Below are 20909 nucleotides of genomic sequence, written 5' to 3' on the forward strand. Positions count from 1 at the left end.
TAGAGTACGTACTCCACTTACACAGAATCTTGCCAGATGCCCTCCAAAGCGTCAGTGTACATTATAAACATGAGGTTCTGCAGTTGCTGGGAATCCAGCACAACACACACACAGTGCTAGAGGAACTCAGGTAGTGTCTATGGAAAGGGATAAACGGTTGATGTTTCAGCTAAGATCAGTCTCTAGCACTTTGTTAGTGTATGTTATTCCTTGATCCCCTGTTCCTGAACTTGGTGATTCAGTCAAATATCTTGGGTTTGAAATTCTATTTGAAATCTAAAATGAAACAGAAAATGCTGGAAATGAACAGAGGGTCAGGCAGCATCTGTGGAAAAAGAAATAGTTAATATATAAGGTTGAAACCCTTTATCATAACTAACTTGAAAGGAGGATGAGGGACAGATGAATAGGACAAGGAGAATTTTTCTGATAAGCTGGAGGTGAGCTGCAAACAAGATTATGTAGTCAATAGGTTAATAAGCATAGTTAGGAAAGCAGGACTTGGACCTTTATAAAAGCAATTGGAATGTGAGTTCACAGACAAAAGAATCCACGTATAAGTTGTGAAATTCTATTGGACAGGTGCAGCAAGTCAGGAGGTGAAAATGGAAAGGGAGAAAAAGAACCAACATAGAAACATAGAAAACCTACAGCACAATAGGCCCTTCAGCCTACAATGCTGTGCCGAACATGTACGTACTTAGAAATTACCTAGGGTTACCCATAGCCCTCTATTTTTCTCATCTCCATGTACCTATCTAGGAGTCTCTTAAAAGACTCGATTATATCCATGCACTCGCCACTCTCTGTGTAAAAAATAACTTGCCCCTGACTTCTCTGTACCTACTTCCAAGCACCTTAAAACTGTGGCCTCTCATGTTAGCCATTTCAGCCCTGGGAAAAAGCCTCTGATTATCCACACAATCACACAGATGTTTGACCTGACCTGTGACCCTGCGCTCAGATGGAAGATGAAGTGCTGCTACTTGTTCTTGTGTTGGATTTTGTTATAACAGTGCAGGAGGCCACAAATGGGGCAGAGTGGGATAGAGAATTAACTTGGCAGGCAGTAGCAAGCTCAGGGTCACCCCCGTGGACTGAATGTGGCTGCTCTGCAAAGCAGACATCCAATCTGTTTGATTTCTCCATTGCAGAAGAAACCATTGGATGAAGTCTCTAGACTGAAAAGAAGTGAAGGTGAACTGATGCTTCATCTGGAGGGATTGTTTTGGGTCTCTGGCTGGTAGGAAAGAAAGGTGAAAGGACATATACAGCACATCCAGCAGCCGCATGGGAATGTACTGTACAAATGGACAGGTTGGTTGAACTGGAGGAATGGTGAACCAGAAAGTCATGAAAGGAATTCCATATAGAGAGATGGGATGAGGCGTGAAAGATATATTTGGTGGAAATAGAGAAGAATGAGCTTTGGGCTAATGGGATAGAAGGTGAACTTTGTCCTTGTTCTGTCCAGGAGATGAAGTACTGAGATGAGAGATGCAGAAGATAGTTGAAGTGTGGTCATGGAGTGGAAGCCATGGTTCAGGAAGAAGGAAACCCTATTTGGAGGCACCTCTGTGGAAAATCTCATACTGAGTATATGCAATAGAGGTGAAGGAATTGGGAGAATAAAATGGAGTCCTTGCAGAAGGCAGCATGGGGTAAAGAGTAATCAAGATTATGTGGGCTTTAACGGATATTGGTCTTTAGTCTTTTTTTTTTAGATGAAGTGCTGAGAAAGAACAGCGTTTATCCATTATGCTGGTTCACTTTCTCCTGTAGCACAGCCCGACCTACTAGGTATATTCTACATCATCACATTTAACATTTTTGCTTTTTTTTGTCAGCGTTTTCTAACCGCTTTCATTTCATAGATTTTATGGGCAAAGGATTATGTTCCCCATCCTTACCTGTCTCCATTATCACATTGATGCACCATCAATAACTCTTGGAGACGTGAGGCGAGATATAGGCTTTTATTGGCTGGAAGAAAGAACAAGCAGCAACTGACCACCACCCTACATCCTGGAGAATGAAGCCGGGGCTGTATCTCCAATCGCCTTTATACAGGGGTCTGTGGGAGGAGCCACAGGAGCAGTCAGCGGGGGGCGTGTCCAGACAGGTATATGTAGTTCACCACACACATACACTTGATGGATTTTTTTTAATGGTGTATCCTCACAGCAACTTTGGTCCCAACATAGCAGAGGTATTCCTTTGTCAGAACTGAGGAGAGAAAACTGTTTAGTATGAAACTACAAGGAGAATGGAGGACAAAGGGCCTTCAACCGGAAACATTATTAGTTTCTTTTTCCACAAAATCTGCCTGATTACTGAGTTATGTATAACAACTATGTTAGGTGTAATTTAATCTTCTGTATTAGCATAATTGTATTCATCTTATGGCTTTCCAAATGATTTATCCCAGCAATGGGCCTAAAACTTGTTTCTTTTCCCCTTGAAGATTTTTCTGGTAATTGCTCCTTTATCTGTGTTATATAACTGGAAAAATGAACTGGACGCTTGGGGTTATTTTAGAGTGTATATCTTGCACGGCAACAAGAAAGACCACGCATTCAGCTGCATTCGAAGGAACAAGTGTGAAATTGCCCTGTCTACTTACGAAACAGTCCGCCTATGTTTAGATGATATCAACAGGTATATAGCTTGTGTATTACAATACATTTAACATTGGATTGCTTTGAGTTACTGCTAACATTTACTACTTAAGTTTATAAGCACATTTATTGTAAGATATCTTCAGCCTGTCTGATGCTGCCAGGCTTGCTCTCTAATTAGTTCTGTGGAGCACTAATTCAAGAAGATGTGGAGGTTTATCCGCAAAGATTCAATGTTCTATTGTATATTTTATGGTTAGATCAGTGGAATTAAATCCCCAATAAAGGCAATATCTTTTGAATTCCAATACAAAAGCTGTGCATCAGCTGTCTTCATAATGAGGTAGAGACAAGGATAGGTTTGAAATTTTTTCCCTTTGGATTAGTTGCACTGTTACATTGCTTCTCAGCAAAATCATGTGTACAAGAAACGGATGTGAAATGCACTTTTAGTAGTTTTTCCTATCAATTTTCTTGCCTCTGAAACTGTACCCCCCCCCCCCCCGGCTGAAAAGCTTGACTTGGGGCACTATTTTCATAACCTGTGCAAATTGCAGTTAAGTGAACAGAGGTAAATGATGCACAAGTGAAATGGTAGAATTTGTATCACTGGGAATGTTGGGAATCTAAAGGTGGATTTTGGAACTTAGACTTACAGCTCAAGATGAATTAAAATAAAAGCAGAAAATGCTGACAGCACACAACTGGCTGAGCATCATCTTTGGTAAGAGGGACAGAGTAAACACTAAAGCTTAAAGACTATGTGTCAGAACTGGGAAAGAGAAAACAACTTGATTCTAAGTTACAGGGAAGGTGGTTGAGAGATTGGAAGATAGGACAAGTGGAATATCTCTGATAGGTTGAACTAGGGTTACCATGGAGACAAGTTATAGCAGTCATCCAGGTGATGGGTTATTTGGAACAAATCGGAGTGTTCTTAGTAAATATTCAAGAATATTTTTGAACTTCATAGGGTCATATAATACAAAGGGCCCTTTGGCCCATCTAGTCAGTGCCAGCTTAGGGATTCTGCCTAGTCCTGTCTACCTGCAACCAGACGATAGCCCTCCATACCCTTCTCATCCATGGACCTATCCAAACTTCTCGTAAAGGTTACAGGTTGAGCTAGCATCTACCACTTCCATTGGCAGCTTATTCCACAATGCACCATCTTCTGTGAAGAAGATTCCTCCCCTCACATTCCCTTTATATATTTTCATCTTTCCCTCTAATTCTAGTTCTAGTGTCACCTAACCTGAGGTGTAAAAACATGCATGCTCCCTATCTTCAGTATACCCTCGACATAAAACTATTCATAATTTTGTGTAGCTGTATGAGATCTCCCCTCACTTGTTCAGGGGGTAAAATCCTAACCGATTCAACCTTTCCCTAAAACTAAAGTGTCAAGTTCCAGTAACCATGTATACTTTCAGAATCAGGTGTATTATCACTGGCATGTGTCATGAAATTTGTTAACTTAGCAGCAGCAGTTCAATGCAATGCATAATAAAGTAATAAATAATTAATGAGATTTAAGTATATTGAATAAGACTAAAAATCATGCAAAAAACAGAAATAACATATATTTAAAAAGTGAGGTAGCGTTCAAGGGTTCAATGTCCATTTAGGAATCAGATGGCAGAGGGGAAGAAGCTGTTCCTGAATCACTGAGTGTGTGCCTTCAGGCTTCTGTGCCTCCTACCTGATGATAACAGTGAGAAAAGGGCACGCCTTTTCGCCTTGATGCTGGAGGTCCTTATTAATGGAAGCTGCCTTTTTGAGACACCACTCCTTGAAGATGTCCTGGGTATTTTGCAGGCTGGTACGCAAGATGGAGCTGACTAAATTTATAACCCTCTGCAGCTTCTTTCGGTCCTGTACAGTAGCCCCTCCATACCAGATGGTGATGCAGCCTGTCAGAATGCTCTCCACAGTACAACTATAGAAGTTTTTGAGTGTATTTGTTGACGTACCAAATCTCTTCTAACTCCAAATGAAGTATAGTTACTGTCTTGCCTTCTTTATAACTGCATCGATATGTTGGAACCAGGTTAGGTCCTAAGAGATCTTGACACATAGGAACTTGAAATTGCTCGCTCTCTCCACTTCGGATCCCTCTGAGGATTGGCATGTGTTCCTTTATCTTTCTTAGAGGTTAAAAAATGTGTTTTTCAAATAATCTCCAAAATCAGAAAAATTCGTAAGATCTGGCAATATCAGGAGAAGAAGAAATACATTAAAGTTTTAGATTGATGACTTTTTAATCAGTCCTCCAAATTCATGTTTTGAAGCATTAACTGTTTATCTAGATATAATGCTTCACTTGCTGAGCATTTCCAATATTGTTTCCTTCTCACATGTGTATCTTTCCAACCTTTATTTGCCCTGAAAATAAAAGATCCTGACTGCCCAAGTAACCTATTATGTGAATTATCTGGACACCTTTTCAATTCCACTGTGTTAATTATGCTTTATCCAAATTGAAGGGAATTGCAAGATGCCACCATTGCAAGAGGCTTTCTGTTCCAGGACTTCTCAAATGTCCTCTTTCTTTTATGATCATGGTTTCCCTTATGGCATCATCAAAGATGCCCTCACCCGCATCTCCTCCACTTCCCGCACTTCAGCCCTTAACCCATCCTCCCGTCACCATAACAGGGACAGGGTTCCCCTTGTCCTCACCTACCACCCCACCAGCCTCCGGATCCAGCATATTATCCTTCGCAACCTCCACCACCTTCAACAGGACCCCACCACCCAGCACATCTTTCCATCCCTACCCCTCTCAGCTTTTCGTAGGGATCGTTCCCTCCGCGACTACCTGGTCCACATGTTCCCCCCCCCCCCCCCCCCCCACAGAACTCCCACCCGGCACTTATCCCTGCAAGCGCAAATGCTACACCTGTCCCCACACCTCCCCCCTTACCACCATTCCGGGCCCCAGACAGTCCTTCCAGGTGAGGCAACACTTCACTTGCGAGTCTGCTGGAGTTGTCTATTGCATCCGGTGCTCCCGGTGCGGCCTCCTTTACATCGGCGAGACCCGACGTAGATTGGGGGACTGCTTCATCGAGCACCTATGCTCCGTCCGTCACAATAGACAGGACCTCCCGGTTGCCACCCACTTCAACTCTGCCTCTCATTCCCATCTAAATATGTCCATACATGGCCTCCTCTACTGCCATGATGAGGCCAAACTCAGGTTGAAGGAGCAACACCTCATCTACCGTCTGGGTAGCCTCCAGCCTGGTGGTATGAACATTGAATTCTCCAATTTCTGGTAATTCCCTCCCCCTCCCCCTATCCCAGGTCTGCCTCTCTCCCCTTTCAACTTTCTGCTTCTTTATCTCTACAGTTCTTTCATGCTTATCCCCTCCCCCTCCTCCCTTTATCTTTCCTCTGATTGGTTTTCCACCTGGCGCATCTAGGCCCTACCCCCCTCCCCTATCTCTATTACTCAGCTTCGGCCCTCTCTCCCCCCCCCCCCCCCCCCACCATTCCTGACGAAGGGTCTTGGCCCGAAACATTGGCTACTCTTTTCTCAGGGATGCTGCCTGACCTGCTGAGTTCTTCCAGCGTTGTGTACGTATTCTCTGCCACCTCCCTGTGTCTGTTAAACTCATGTAATTCCCTGGAGTTACAATTAGGTTATCAATGTAGATTGAACTCTAAAGAATAAAGCTAGTTAAAGGTACTTGCCTTTCCAGAATTTATTTCCAATTACAACTTCATTAGTTTTGTTACTTCCACCTATCTCCCCCAAACCCCAGTTCCTTTTCAGTTCCCCCTCTCCAGCTTTTGGTTTTGCTCCCAGTGTAATAATTTGCTGTTTTGTGTTTCAGGATTAGGTTAGTGTCCTACCCTAAATTTTTGCTGTTCTGAGGTGGTCACTTGGACCTGCTCATGACTGCTATATCTTTCATGGGACCTCCCTGTGATTTTAAACTTGCAAATTAACCCACTTGAAATTCACCAGTGCTCTCTGAGAGGCTTTCAGATATTTTTGCCTGCTGCTATACTATTTTCTTTTGAATACAATTTACTTCCAAAGTCCTTGATTTGTTTCTGAGCTTTAATGTTGTATACCTCAGAATGTGGAGGAATTGATCCTAGTTTAAAATTTGAAAATTTAAATATAAAAGTTATTGCTCAATTTAAGCCATTTTTAATATATTTATATATTTTAAAGTAGTCTGGTGTGGGCTGGTAACAATGAAAATGATTTGAAAAATTTGTAGATCACAAATATAGAACTGGACAAGAGTGAGTGATAGGCCCTATTGAGAAAGTTGTATTGTAATCAATAGGGAGTGCCCTAGTATATTCAGACTGGCATGCATTTGTTTCTGTCCGACAGTTTGACAAAGTTTATATTTTCCAATAACAGTACTATCTCCATTTGAATGGTATCATTATAAGTAAACAAAATATCTCAATTTTTGTTCAGTTCTGATACTGTTGAAGAGTCTTGTTATCAAGAACATCTGTAGAATTGTGTTGTTTTAGAATATACGAAACTGTAATTCTGTTCTGAATACAGGAATAGATAGTCCTAGGAATTGCAATATTTTTTTAACTTGTGTAGTTCATGTTCTGTTTTTGCACAGTATTGAATGGTCTGCAGTATTTGTCGATGAAGCCCACAAGATAAAGAATCCTAAAGCTCAGATCACACAGGCTCTGAAAGCCCTGAAATGTAAGGTTAGAATTGGGTTAACTGGAACCATTTTACAGAACAACATGGATGAGTTATGGTGTGTCATGGACTGGTAAGCACTTTTATACTGTTTATTTTAAGACTAGCAAATTATTTCAGGATGCATTTCTGATGTTTGATTGCAAAGGGAGAAGTAGACCAGGTAGGTCCTAGTTGGTCATTGACACAGCAGTTAACCAAACTAGTCACAACATTTAACATGTGCATCATCTTCCAATTGTTAACAAGGCTCAGTGGGAGGCAGTTGATGCAAGGTTCAATGGCTGCAGAAAGTGATCACTAGGTGTACAGAAAGACATGAAAAAATTCAACTGGCATTTCCAAAATTATAACTTTTAGCTACTTGTCTTTTTTTTTAAAAATGTTCATTTTCAGGATTTGGGCTTTACAGCAAGTCCAGAATTTATTGCCATTCCTAAATTGCCCTTGAGAAAATGGTGATGGTGGCTGCCCCCTAGAGAAGGTGGTGTTGCCCTCTTGAACTGCTGCATTCACTCTCATGAAGGCCTCTCAGTGTGTTTTTGTGCAGAAAGTTTAGACCAGGCCATAATAAAGGAGAGATGTTATGCTTCCATGACTATACTAATATAGTTACTATGTCAGTTGAAGGGGAACATTCAGCTGATGACGTCCCCATGCAACTACTGCTCTTCTTCATTGTAGAAGTCACTGATTTGGGGGTGCTGTCAGAGTTCTCTCTGCAAGTACTGCAAAGTGTTATCTGGCTGATGCTCACTGCAGTCACTGTGCACTGATAGTAGAGACTAAGTGTTAGAGTCGCTGATGAATGCCTGCCAAGCAGATTGATCCTGGATGGCATCAACCTCTGGAGAGCTGTTTGCATGCCACTCATTCAGACAAGTATAGAGTACAGGCAGTCCCCAGGTTACGAACGAGATCTGTTCCTAGGTCTTTCTTTAAGTTGGATTTGTATGTAAGTCAGAACAGGTACATCCGGTCTTATTTAGCATCAGTTAGTCAAACATTTGTCTTAGTATACAAGGGGTGATTGATAAGTTCGTAGCCTAAAGTAGGAGAAATCTAGCACATTTATTTTTCAATGTAGGTAGAAGGAGATGAGTTATACAGCTCTTGTTACATCCACATGCAGTTCAGCTCTTTCAGTGATTATGCAGAAAGTTTGAAGTTAATAACTTATCTCTTTCTACCTTAGGCCAGGAAGTTATCAGTCACCCTGATGAGTTATTAACCAATGAGTTATGTATGTACCTGACTGAACTGATGTTGTAGATTAAGCAGAAGCTCCAGATAATCCATTGACTGATCCCATTACTTGTGATTTGTTGCTGTTGCAGAATGCTTACCTCATTAACCGACCAAAAAGAAACTGTGAAGCATATTAAATTGGAACAATGTGTGAAAGTCCTATGCAAAAGCAATTTTTCATTACTATTTAGACCAGTTAATTTTCTTGGCCAACCTTGTCAGATAAGAATCGAAGTATGGTTAATGAATAAAAAATGTTAAACATTAATAGCCTCAGTTATTGCCGTAGCATTTACTAATTTGTCACCCAGTTGACTAACCAATCTTTCACAGTTCAATTTAAAATAAAAATTAAGTTCTTGAATATAGTTTTTCAATAAAATCTTTTTCCAAAAAGAGGTTCAAATAATTTCATGGGTAAAACTTGTGTTTCTCTTTGGGGTTGGAGACAAATTTGAATTACCTTTATTTACTGAAGGTAGATACCTTTACACAAAAGGTTGTCTATAGAAATCTTAAACATTGCTCTTAGAGGAGTATCCACAGCTGAGCCATCCAGACCCTCTTGTACTGGATGTATTGACACTAGTGCTGGCAAAAAAGAATACTTAATCAAACTCAACAATTCTTCATTCTTAAAATGATTGCAGTCTCTGAGAAACTATTTTAATGAAGGTAGTCACTCACTAAAGTGCAGCAGTTGGCCCTAATAAATCGACTGTGTAAATTATTCCTTGCTTTGTTAATGATTTGACTGGCAGAAAGAATGAAATGTCTCTTGGAATTTATTTGCAGGGCCATTCCAGGCTGCCTGGGCAGCAGAGCTCGTTTTAAGGAAGATTTTGGCAATCCAATTGAATTTGGTCAGAGACACGGGGCAACTAAAAGAGAACTAGCTTTTGGAAGAAAATCTGTCAGACAGTTGGCAAAACACATGTCCTTTTGGTTTCTGAGGCGCACCAAATCTCTCATCAGTGATCAACTACCAAGAAAAGAAGACAGGGTAAATTAAGATCAGCCCAGTGATATAACTGTGTTTCTGAATAAACGTAGATAGCCAGCACTTGCATAAAAAGTCTGTGGGAGAATAGTCATTAATTCCCAATAGTGATCTTCAGTAAATGAACATTGTATTAATGTATTACACAAATGAACATTATATCAATATATTACACAGTCTTATGTGATAGCAGCAAATTATTACTATTTAAATCAAACAAAGCTACCGACTGCTTCTGTACAAAGGATTTGGGGGCACTGGTGCTTGTGGGAAGTGGGTGGAATTGGGGGTAAAAAGCTAGTGTGAGAATAGCTATTAATTAGGAAGCCTAATGAAATGTTGACCTTCATTGCCAGGGCTTTGGAATGTAAATTAAGGCAATTGATGGCTGGGCAACTAGCCATCTAGGTTACCCCTCAATTAATGTTTAGCACTCGAACTTGTACCCAGGCTATCCCCTTCTTGCCCATTACCTGACTGTGCCACCCATTGTCCTGCTGTTACATGAGATAAAAGTTAAAATTAAAACAAGCTTCTGACATTTTCCATCTTTTTCAAAATTCTTCAACATAAGAAGATCAGGGGTGAAGTAAAGTATTTGAACCTCTCAACTCACAACCGAGTAGATAGGGGTAAATTACTTAAATTATGAGGTAAATATTTAGAATGTATATTTTTGTGTAAGTATGTGGTTTGGGATCCTTTAAAGCCAGATAAAAATGCTATACTTAGACTAATCCTGGAGATGAGCTGTTGCTCCCTGTAATTCTGAGTGTACACCTACCTTCTCCATAATTAAGTAAGTTTTAAAAAGACCAAAAGACTTCAGAAAACTTATCACTTTATTTTGACTGGAGTTTATACCTAATTTTTTATTTATTGACTTTGGAAGGTAGTAAAATAATTGCTCTATGCAGCTGTGATTTTTGGCTATGAACTGCCAAACAGCAGTAAACTCTATGGAAACCAGAAAATGATGAAGACTGTCACCAAGTTACACATGATACTCTCTCTACAGAGACTGCCTGCCTTGCTGAATACTTCTGAAATTTTCTTTTAATTACAAATCTTGAATATTCATAGAATGCTGTTTTTATACTGAAATTGTAATCTTTCCCTGACTGAATCATGTATAGTACTTCCCTGTTGGCCTTGATCACCATCTTTCCTGCTCCAGTACTGAGCTATTCAAATGTTATATTTTGTCATATTAATTTAGTTATCCTTTCTAATTGAAACTGTACAGATAACTTTGGATGGCACTGCCCATTACCAATGATATGTTTCCACTGGTCATGCACATGCCTCTCCTCATATAGAGGCTACTAAGAAATTTAAGTTAGCTAATATAAAATAGAAACTGCTGGAAATACTCAACAAGTCAAGTAGATTCAGGAAGGGAAAAGAATGGTTAAACTTCAGGTCATTTTTAAAATTTCAGATTTCCAACATCTGCAGATTTTTTTATTTTCAAATAAAGAAGATGTATGATTGCATGCAAATAATACATGCTCTCTTCACACACGTTACTGACATACAGGGTTAGTTACCTGAGCTGGTAATATGTGACCTGACCAGTTATCAGTGGATGGACTAAGAAGCCTCAAACTTACTGATGTTAAGTATTTTTTTTCTTAGGTGGTTTATTGCTCTTTAACAGAGTTCCAGAAGTCTGTCTATAAGGCAGTGTTGGAGACAGAAGATATAAAGTTGGTGATGCGTGGCTGGGATCCATGTGATTGCAACAGTGGCCGAAAAAGAAAAAATTGCTGTTACAAGGTCAGCCGCAGGCAGTTGGAAATTTAGGCTCTCATTGGTGAACAGTTCAAAGAGTTAGATGCTAAGTTCGGTGAAATTGAATTACATTGGCATGATGAATATAATGCTTACTTGTGTTTTTTTTAATTTAAATTTCCAAACAGTTTCTGTTCTGATTCAGTCTGCATGCCCACAATACATTCAAATGGAAATGAGAAGCTGAGAATTGAATGGTAACTCCAGCAAAAAAGGCTGGGGACATGCTAGAGGTTAAGCAAAAACTTTGGAACAAGAACTGAGCCAGTCTGAAATGGCAGTTTTATCAGAGATAGAATGAAGAATGACTGGCAAGTCCACTGTGGGAATCTGGTTGCCTTGATTTTGCACCTTCTCCCTCTGCAAAATCGATCAATCCCACCCCCTCTTTCCCCCAGTCCTACCCAAAATGACTATTAGGTTCCACTTTACCCACCCCTGATTGGGTTACGCTTCAAAATAAGACACGTCACTCATCAGAATAGACTGATGTAAGTAACTGCTCCTTTGAGGTCGTAGGCTTTAACTTTGTAAAATACAGATTTTGCTCAGCTATCTTTCAGTTTTTCAGCTTCTGCTGACAATAGGTGGAAATATTTTAAGTTAAATTTCATGTAATGTTGGAGATAACAGGTTTCCCAAGCTTTCAATAGCAGCCCCCAATTCTCTGTGTCCACCCAAGGGAACTTGTCTGTATTAACATCTAAATAAAAGTATCCAAAATCTACTCATGCAAGCACAAAGTTAAAACAAACACTTGGATTCATCGGGGAGTAAGGGGTAAATGATTCTACAATCATAGCAGTAAGCATCAATAACTGACCACAGGAGGACATATTCTGATGAATGTTCAAGCTTTGAATCACTGTAACTTACAAACAGTAAGTTCTGGGTGTCCCCTTCTTGGTAATTCTTCAATGTTCTGCCTTAGCTTGATTTTTTTAAACACTGCTGTTTTTATAATATATACTTTTGGCTGAGTTTTGCTACTCGTCAAGTCAAGGGTTTCTGAATGGAACTCTTTTTTTTACTTTTGGCAGTCAGTGTGAGAATTAAATCTGGGTCGGGAATAGCTCCCCTCTGTTCCATTATGCGTTAACCCTTTGGTGGAGCATTATAACATTTCCATTTCCTGCCATTACTATGACTCTTCATTAGAGTTTTAGTGCAGGAATATAAGCTGTTTGAAGTTGAGGACCTGTAGTTGAAATTCTTTAACCCCCCCTCTTTTGTGGGAGCCTTCTAGCCGACAAAGCAATTTCCTTTTCTGACATTCATAATTCCACTGTCGTTCATCTTGGCTCAGTTACTTTCACTTTGAATTAGAAGCACACTTGAGGAATTTAACATAAAATCCAAGTTGATGCTTCTTTGAGGGAATATGGCAAGGTTGGAAATGTCATCCTTTGGCTGGGATGATAATCTTCTCGCTGTTTTGGTTACTTGGGTGTGCAGATGACAATTTAAGGGCACAATTCAAAGGAGCAAGAAATCTTTAATATTGTAGTGATTCATTGGTCTTTCATTATGAAACAGTACTACGTAGGGGGAGAAAGTACTGATGTATTTACTGCCGTTTTTTATGTGAAGTATTTTGAATTTATCAAGTCCTTTTTTATCATGGGGACATTGTCTCAGTTCCTGGTGGTGCTGCACTACATTAATTGTGGCAGTAAAGGCAGCACAAGCAGATAGCTAAGTGTTAAGCATTCCACTGTATGTTTCAATGTACATGTGATAAATAAAGATAACTTTCCTTTTCCTTTTACTAACCTGTTAAATTCACAAATTCAATGAAAATAGCAGATTCTTAAAAGATTGCCACTTTTGGCCAAATGATCCTTGTGAAAAAATGGAGACAAGTTTTAAAGATATTTCTTTTGTTTCTGATTTCCCTCTGGTAATTTGAGATTGGAATCATTTGATTGAATTGGTTACAACAATGCAGAACTTTTTTTTCCAGTGCAATCGAGAAGGTTCCACAGTGCGACAAATCTACTTTAGTTACCTGGCAGTCCTCCGTAAGATTTCCAACCATGTTGCACTCCTGCAGCCTAATGAAAACACTAGTAAGATGCAGGTAATTTATTTGATTTATCTATTCAGTAGCTGAGAAATTTACTTCCATCTTTAATGATATGACAAACAGTCAGTATATAGAGTTCCTTTAATTGTCTAGGGTACGTCAACCCCAGCAGAATTTGTGTTTCTAGGCATCAGGGAATGTTAATAATCTATTGCGCATTTTGTAAAATTGTGATAAGGCCAAAGACCGGGGACTTGCCTGGAAAGTAAGGAATGCAGTGATATGGCTTGCATATAGAGGCCTAATTGAGTCCTGGAAATTGAGACTGGGTTTGTTGTTGGGATGTGAGGGTTGGTTAAAGTTTAAAAGCAAGGTTTAAAAATAAACTAAGGCACTGGGTTGGACCCTGCACTAGGTGGCTCCTGTCAATATTGCTGCAAATCGAGCAGTATGAGGATAATTTAGCTGTTTTGTAAGTGACAGTAATGAGCCTTCCTTTGAACAATGTGACCTAATTTCACAGGGTGTGCTCTACAAACTTAGGAAATGACTCCATTTTGTTCCTGACTGACCTGGAAATTGTGTCATTGGTGGAAGGGTAATTTGCAATGAAGTACCTTTTTAAATTTAAACACTGGCTTGACTCATTCCAGAAGTTGTTACAATTGCAATCCACAATGGGAATGAGCAATTTTTCAGATGAGCGGCAGTAAGTAAAACATAGCCATGTGACTGAATTTTAGTGCAAGCTTTTAAAACTAGATAAATAGCACTTTCATTCTTTTGAATGGGCAATTACTCACACCAGGGAACTTAACTGAGGCTGACATTTCATAGGGATTTATGCAAACAGAGGGGTGCATTTCAAATGAGATGAAGACCCCTTCTGTGCTGTCAGGTAAATTTATATGTCCCACATCACTGCAGAGTGGGGAGTTCTGGTCTTCATTTATTCCTCAATCAAACAGCTTCTGGGGAGGGGTTGGGGTTAGATATAGGTGTTCCATTTTAATTGCTGGGGACCTGGGAGAGTATTATATTTTGAGTTACAAGTTGAGGAAAACCTAGGCATTAGTAATATAGTTTCCATCTGCTATGTTTACCAGGTTGCAAATTAAAATAGATTTAAGTTTTTTTTCACCATCCGTAGACCATTTTAAGGTGATCCCATTAATTACATTGCCCAATTAAATGAGAATACACCGATAAAAATAAAATTTCCTTCTGTAATGTAAGCTATACTTGAATTCACTAATCAATGTAAAATATAACCTGTGTTTTTCCATTTGTTATTGCAATTTCCAATATGAATATCTACCCTCCCTTCCTCAAGTAAAGACTGATAGACTTCATGGGAGCTCAATACTCAAAAGTTCAAAGTACATTTGATAGGGAGCAGATAGGGAGACAGATTCTGGAAAGGTGTAATAATAACAGGGTTTTCGTGGTGGGAGATTTTAATTTCCCAAATATTGATTGGCATCTCCCTAGAGCAAGGAAGAGGTTTAGGTGGAGTGGAGTTTGTTAGATGTGTTCAGGAAGGTTTCCTGACACAATATGTAGATAAGCCTACAAGAGGAGAGGCTGTACTTGATTTGGTATTGGGAAATGAACCTGGTCAGGTGTCAGGTCTCACAGTGGGAGAGCATTTTGGAGATAGTGATCACAATTCAATCTCCTTTACCATAGCATTGGAGAGGGATAGGAACAGACAAGTTAGGAAAGTGTTCAGTTGGAGTAAGGGGAAATATGAGGCTATCAGGCAGAGACTTGGAAGCATACATTGAGAACAGATGTCTCAGGGAAATGTACGGCAGAAATGTGGCAAATGTTCAGGGGATATTTGAGTGGTGTTCTTCATAGGTACGTTCCAATGAGACAGGGAAAGGATGGTAGGGTACAGGAACCGTGGTGTACAAAGGCTGTTGTAAATCGAGTCAAGAAGAAACGAAGAGCTTACAAAAGGTTCAAAAAACTAGATAATGATAGAGATCTAAAAGATTATAAGGCAAGCAGGAAGGAGCTTAAGAATGAAATTAAGAGAGCCAGAAGGGACCATGAGAAGGCCTTGGTGGATAGGATTAAGGAAAACCCCAAGGCATTCTACAAGTATGTCAAGAGCAAGAGGACAAGATGTGAGAGAATAGGACCAATCAATTGTGACAGTGGAAAAGTGTGTATGGAACTGGAGGAGATAGCAGAGGTACTTAATGAATATTTTGCTTCAGTATTCACTACGGAAAAGGATCTTGGTGATTGTAGGAATGACTTACAGCGGATTGAAAAGCTTGAGTATACCGACATTAAGAAAGAGGATTTACTGGAACTTTTTGAAGGCGTCAAGTTGGATAAGTCTCCGTAACCAGTCGAGATGTCCTCCAGGCTACTGTGGAAGGCGAGGGAGGAGATTGCTGAGCCTCTGGCAATGATCTTTGCATCATCAATGAGGACAGGAGAGGATTGGAAGATTGCTGATGTTGTTCCCTTCTTCAAGAAAGGGAGTAGAGATAGCACAGGAAATTATAGACCAGTGAGTCTTACTTCAGTGGTTGGTAACTTGATGGAAAAGATCTTGAGAGGCAGGATTTATGAACATTTGGAGAGGCATAATATGATTAGATCTAGTCATCATGGCTTTCTCAAAGGCAGTTCATGCCTTACAAGCCTGTTTGAATTTTTTTGAGGATGTGACTAAACACGTTGATGAAGGTAGAGCAGTAGATGTAGTGTATATAGATTGAAGCAAGGCATTTAATAACGTACCCCATGCAAGGCTTATTGAGAAAGTATGGAGGCATGGGTTCCATGAGGATCTTGCTTTGTGGATCCAGAATTGGCTTGCCCACAGAAGGCAAAACGTGGTTGTAGATGGGTCATATTCTGCATGGAGGTTGGTGACCAGTGGTGTACCTCGGATCTGTTCTGGGACCCCTTCGCTTTGTGATTTTTATAAATGACCTGGATGAGGAAGTGGAGGGATGGGTTAGTAAATCTGCTGATGACACAAAGGTTGGGGATGTTGTGGGTAGTGTGGAGGGCTGTCAGAGGTTACAGTGGGACATTGATAGGATGCAAAACTGGGCTGAGAAGTGGCAGATGGAGTTCACCCAGATAAGTGTGAGGTGGTTCATTTTAGTAGGTCAAATATGATGGCAGAATATAGTATTAATGGTAAGACTCTTGGCATTGTGGAGGATCAGAGGGATCTTGGGGTCGAGTCCATTGGACACTCAAAGCTGCTGTGCAGGTTGACTCTGTGGTTGAGAAGGCATACAGTGCATTGGCCTTCATCAACTGTGGGATTGAGTTTAAGAGCTGAGAGGTAATGTTACAGCTTTTTAGGACTCTGGTCAGACCCCACTTGGAGTACTGTGTTCAGTTCTGGTCACCTTACTTACAGGAAGGGTGCAGAGGAGATTTACAAGGATGTTGACTGATTGGGGAGCATGCCTTATGAGAAAAGGTTGAGTGAATTCGGCCTTTTCTCCTTGGAGTGATGGAGGATGAGAGGTGACCTGATGGAGGTGTATAAGATGATGAGAGGCATTGGTCGTGTGGATAGTCAGAGGCTTTTTCCCAGGGCCAAAATGGCTAACACAAGAGGGCACAGTATTAAGGTGCTTGGAAGTTGGTACAGAGGAGATGTCGGCAAGTTTTTTACACAGAGAGTAGAGAGTGCGTGGATTGGGCTGCCGGCAACAGTGGTGGAGGTGGATACAATGAGGTCTTTTAAGAGACTCCGGGATAGGTACGTGGAGCTTAGAAAAATAGAGGGCTGTGGGTAACCCTAGGTAATTTCTAAAGTAAGTACATGTTTGACACAGCATTGTAGGCCGAAAGGCCTGTATTGTGCTGTAGGTTTTCTATGTTTCTACATTTGGTTGGTGGTTGGTATCCATCTGTCTCAAAGGACAATGAATGATCATCCTCATCATCACAAGCCTGGGTGGAAGGTATGGAGATCCTGAGATGCCTAGTTGTCAAGATCCCCCCTCGCTGCCTCACCAGTGTAGTGCAAAGGAAGGCTTATGAAGCAATATATTTGGCATCAACTTGGCTGCAGGAGCTGCCAGAAGGATGTTCAGTGACACCCAGCCGTCTTAGGAGCTCCACTCTGGATTTGCTGTTTGAGTTTACTCCTGTAGCATTTGTCCATCCTGAGGCAGCCCACAAGGCTGTGGGGCTATTTGACCATAGCTGGGCACGAGCACCAGGGCATGTTCACACGCCATTTGGCCTGTATGCTACTTCTGCAGAGGCCAAACTTCCTCCCTGTCCTCTGTAGTTCAGCTTGAGTCTGAAAGGGCATTTACTATCAAAGTATGTATATATTATACACCCTTGAGATTCGTCTCCTTACAAGCAACCACAAAACAAGAAACCCAAAAGAACCCCATTTAAAAATATTGGAGAAGTAGAGGAAGAGATATCGTGCAAACAAAAAAAGTAACAAATAGTATTTAGAATGCAGGTAAGTCCTCAGAAACATAGCCCAGAGCAATGGACCAGGCCAACAGCCTCCGTCTCAGTTCAGCACATACTTTCCAGCCCTTATCCGGCTTTTCCAAATTGGCTTGGTGCTAAGTTCGATCAAACCTTGCTCCTGGTTTCCTCCACTCCGACTATCTTCGCTTCGCACACTCCAACTCCGTCTCAAACATGCCTTGACCTCATTCCAACTCTGTCTTGAATATGCCTCCATCTTCCTTCAACTCCTCCTCAAAAATGCCTCGTCCTCTCTCCAACTCCATCTCACAACTACGCGCTTTGACCCTTGACATGATTGTTTACCATATTTTTTTTTACAGAAAAAGTGTTATTAATAAAGCATTTAGTTGTATTTCTTGCTTTAGGAGCTGCTAGTAAGTCGTTACCTGTCTTCAGCAGTGCCATCTTAAACTGCAGCGCCAGATCAGCTTCTTGAAACATTGGATATTCACCTATCATTGGTAGTCTTTGTAGAGCCACCAACCTTCTGATCCAAAGCACTTTCACAGTGATAAATGCAATAAAATGCTTGTTGGCAAGTTAGCAGGTCCAACATATTGTATTTAGTGTAGTTAATTACCAACAGTAATCAGGTTGTCAGACTAGGTAACAGCTTCTTCCCTCAAGCTGTGAGACCTGCCACTACTGAGGTCTTGTCACTAGGTCAGTAAACTGTTTACCTGTGCTGTGCTTTACTACACGCATTTTGAATTATATTTTATTCACTTATTTATAGTATTATATTTTGGTTTATGTACTGTGTATGATATATATATTTGTGTGCGTGCGCACGCGCATGCACAGAAGAACCTTGTTTCATTTGGTTGTATACATTGTATGTAAGACGGGTGACAATGAACTTGAACTTAATTTGGAGAATCTAGCCAAGAAGAATATTCGAATGCTTCCCAGTACAAGACTTAAAAGAAGCTGACGCAGCTTTAAAAAATGCTTTAAAATTAAATTCAAGATACATTCTTACGTTAATACCTTTTTCTTACCACTTTCCTATTATTACAGTGCTGTGCAATGGAAAGTAAGATTTTGGTAAGCATTTAATTTATGCACTTAATTTTTGCCTTTGTTTCAGCAATCTACTGTCAGAGGAGTCTGCGAGCATGTATTTGGCAAGTTTCCAGAGTTTGTAGAGCAGAGTAAAGAAGCTGCTTTTGCAACTATTTCTGATCCCAAGTACAGTGGGAAAATGAAGGTAAGCCAACCTGAAATGAAGCCATAGCATCTGTCATGCACCTGGCCCTGACCCGCCTAGAAAAGAAGAATACTTGCGTCAGAATGCTGTTTCTGGGTTTCATTTTGCCATTCAATAATATTGTCCCACAGACCTTGGTGAACAAACTCCTACTCCTCTGTCTAAATACATCACTGTGCAAATATGTGTTGGACATCCTAACTAACGGGCCACAGATAATCAGGAAGCACCACCACTCCTCCCTCCCCATCATCCTCAACACAGGCTGTATACTGAGCACACTGCTGTACACTCTGCTCACATGTGACTGCATGGCCAGACACCCGAGTAATCACTTTGTCAAGTTTGCTGATGACACTATAGTGTTGGGGCTCATCATTAGCAATGGTGCAAGCAGCTTCAAATTCTTGGGAGTGCACATCTCACAATCTTTCACAGACCAAGAACACCGCCTATACAATCAGGAAAGCTCACCAATGACTCTACTTTCTAAGGAGGGTGAAAGGAGCTGGAGTACATCTATACTCATGTCCTTGTTGTGCGATAGAGGGCAACCTAATCTACTGCATAATATGAAATCTGCACTACAACATGTAGTCAAAACTGCCCAACGCATTGCTTACACCAGCCTACCCACCAGCAAGAACATATATGCAGAAGTGTATCTGAAGAGGGTCAGTAATATCATGAAGGATGCCTGCTCATGGACTATTTGTCCTACTTTCATCAGGGAGGAGGCTATGTAGCATCCATACCAGACTCAAAAACAGTTACTTTCCCCAAGCAGTAAGGCAGGTCAACACCTCTACCCATTAACCGCCCTTCCGTGCTTCCCACCACTACTACTTTATCATTTTCTGTCACTTTATGGGCATGCTATTAATCTACATATTTAAGCTATCTCATGTATTTATTGTGTTCTTTATATTTTGTTTATTTTGGTTTGCATTTGATCCGGAGTAACTATTGTTTTGTTCTCCTGTACACTTGTATACTGGAAATTACATTAAACAATCTTGAAGAGTCAGGACAAATGCTGCCTAAGTAAACCTAGTGCAGGTATTTATATTTTCAGTAACAAAGTCTGGAAATGAATTGAGATGAGAGTAGAGAAATATTTGGAACAGTAATCAGTGAAATAGCTCCTTTAGGTATCTTTTGAAGGTAATGAGCAAGGCAGGGATGGGATTGGGTCCAGAGAAGAGATCTTGAGCATCTGGCTAAAACAAAACTGAAATTTGTAAAAACCAAAGGTGGATTAAAGAGAAAGTAAATGTGAAATAGAAGAGCAAATGTGTGCATGAAACATCAGGCAAAATGAGGTTCCAGAGATAGGAAACAGCAACGCCGAGGAAGGAATGACAGATGAAAGGAGGACATAGATCTCATTGGATGGAAGACTTACGAAGGAGAATCTGAAAAATGGGAATGCAATTGCTGAGGACTGAAAGACGGATGATTTTTTTTCAGGATGAGTGGTGATAATAATTGTCTGAAGATTCACTGACTACATTAATGGGTGAAGTAGTAAATGTACTGAGTAACTGAGCCACTGTAAGATGTTTTGACAGCCCCTTGATGTCTGGACTGAAATTGCTTGTTGATGATCTATTGCTCAGTGCAGAAATGGGTAAAGAGATGTAACTTTGTGTAAAGGATGCTGGAGAACCTCATGCAGCTAGACAAGGATTTTCGAGAAACGCAGAATACAAAGCAAGCGTTGTAGGTGGCTTTCGCCTCTACTTTCAGTGTTCAGTCAAAGCTGTTCTAAGCCCGTCAGTTTTACGTCCCACAAAGAAGCTTAATCCAAATTTTTAAAAGTTTATAAG

General features: G+C 40.4%; 1 protein-coding gene across 4 annotated transcripts in view; it reads left to right on the top strand.

Moving 5' to 3' along the window:
* ercc6l2 (excision repair cross-complementation group 6-like 2) overlaps positions 1–20909 on the top strand; it is a 96113-nt gene that overhangs the window by 18382 nt on the left and 56822 nt on the right. For all 4 annotated transcript variants that reach the window (XM_073071393.1, XM_073071410.1, XM_073071418.1 and 1 more), the window contains exons 5-10: positions 2465–2658; positions 7226–7387; positions 9358–9565; positions 11201–11341; positions 13320–13436; positions 18961–19080. In XM_073071393.1, the coding sequence (XP_072927494.1) occupies positions 2465–2658; positions 7226–7387; positions 9358–9565; positions 11201–11341; positions 13320–13436; positions 18961–19080 (942 nt within the window). The remainder of the gene's footprint in view (positions 1–2464; positions 2659–7225; positions 7388–9357; positions 9566–11200; positions 11342–13319; positions 13437–18960; positions 19081–20909) is intronic.

Source organism: Hemitrygon akajei, chromosome 2 (genome assembly GCF_048418815.1).
Source record: "Hemitrygon akajei chromosome 2, sHemAka1.3, whole genome shotgun sequence".
In the NCBI taxonomy this organism is placed as follows: Eukaryota; Metazoa; Chordata; class Chondrichthyes; order Myliobatiformes; family Dasyatidae; genus Hemitrygon; species Hemitrygon akajei.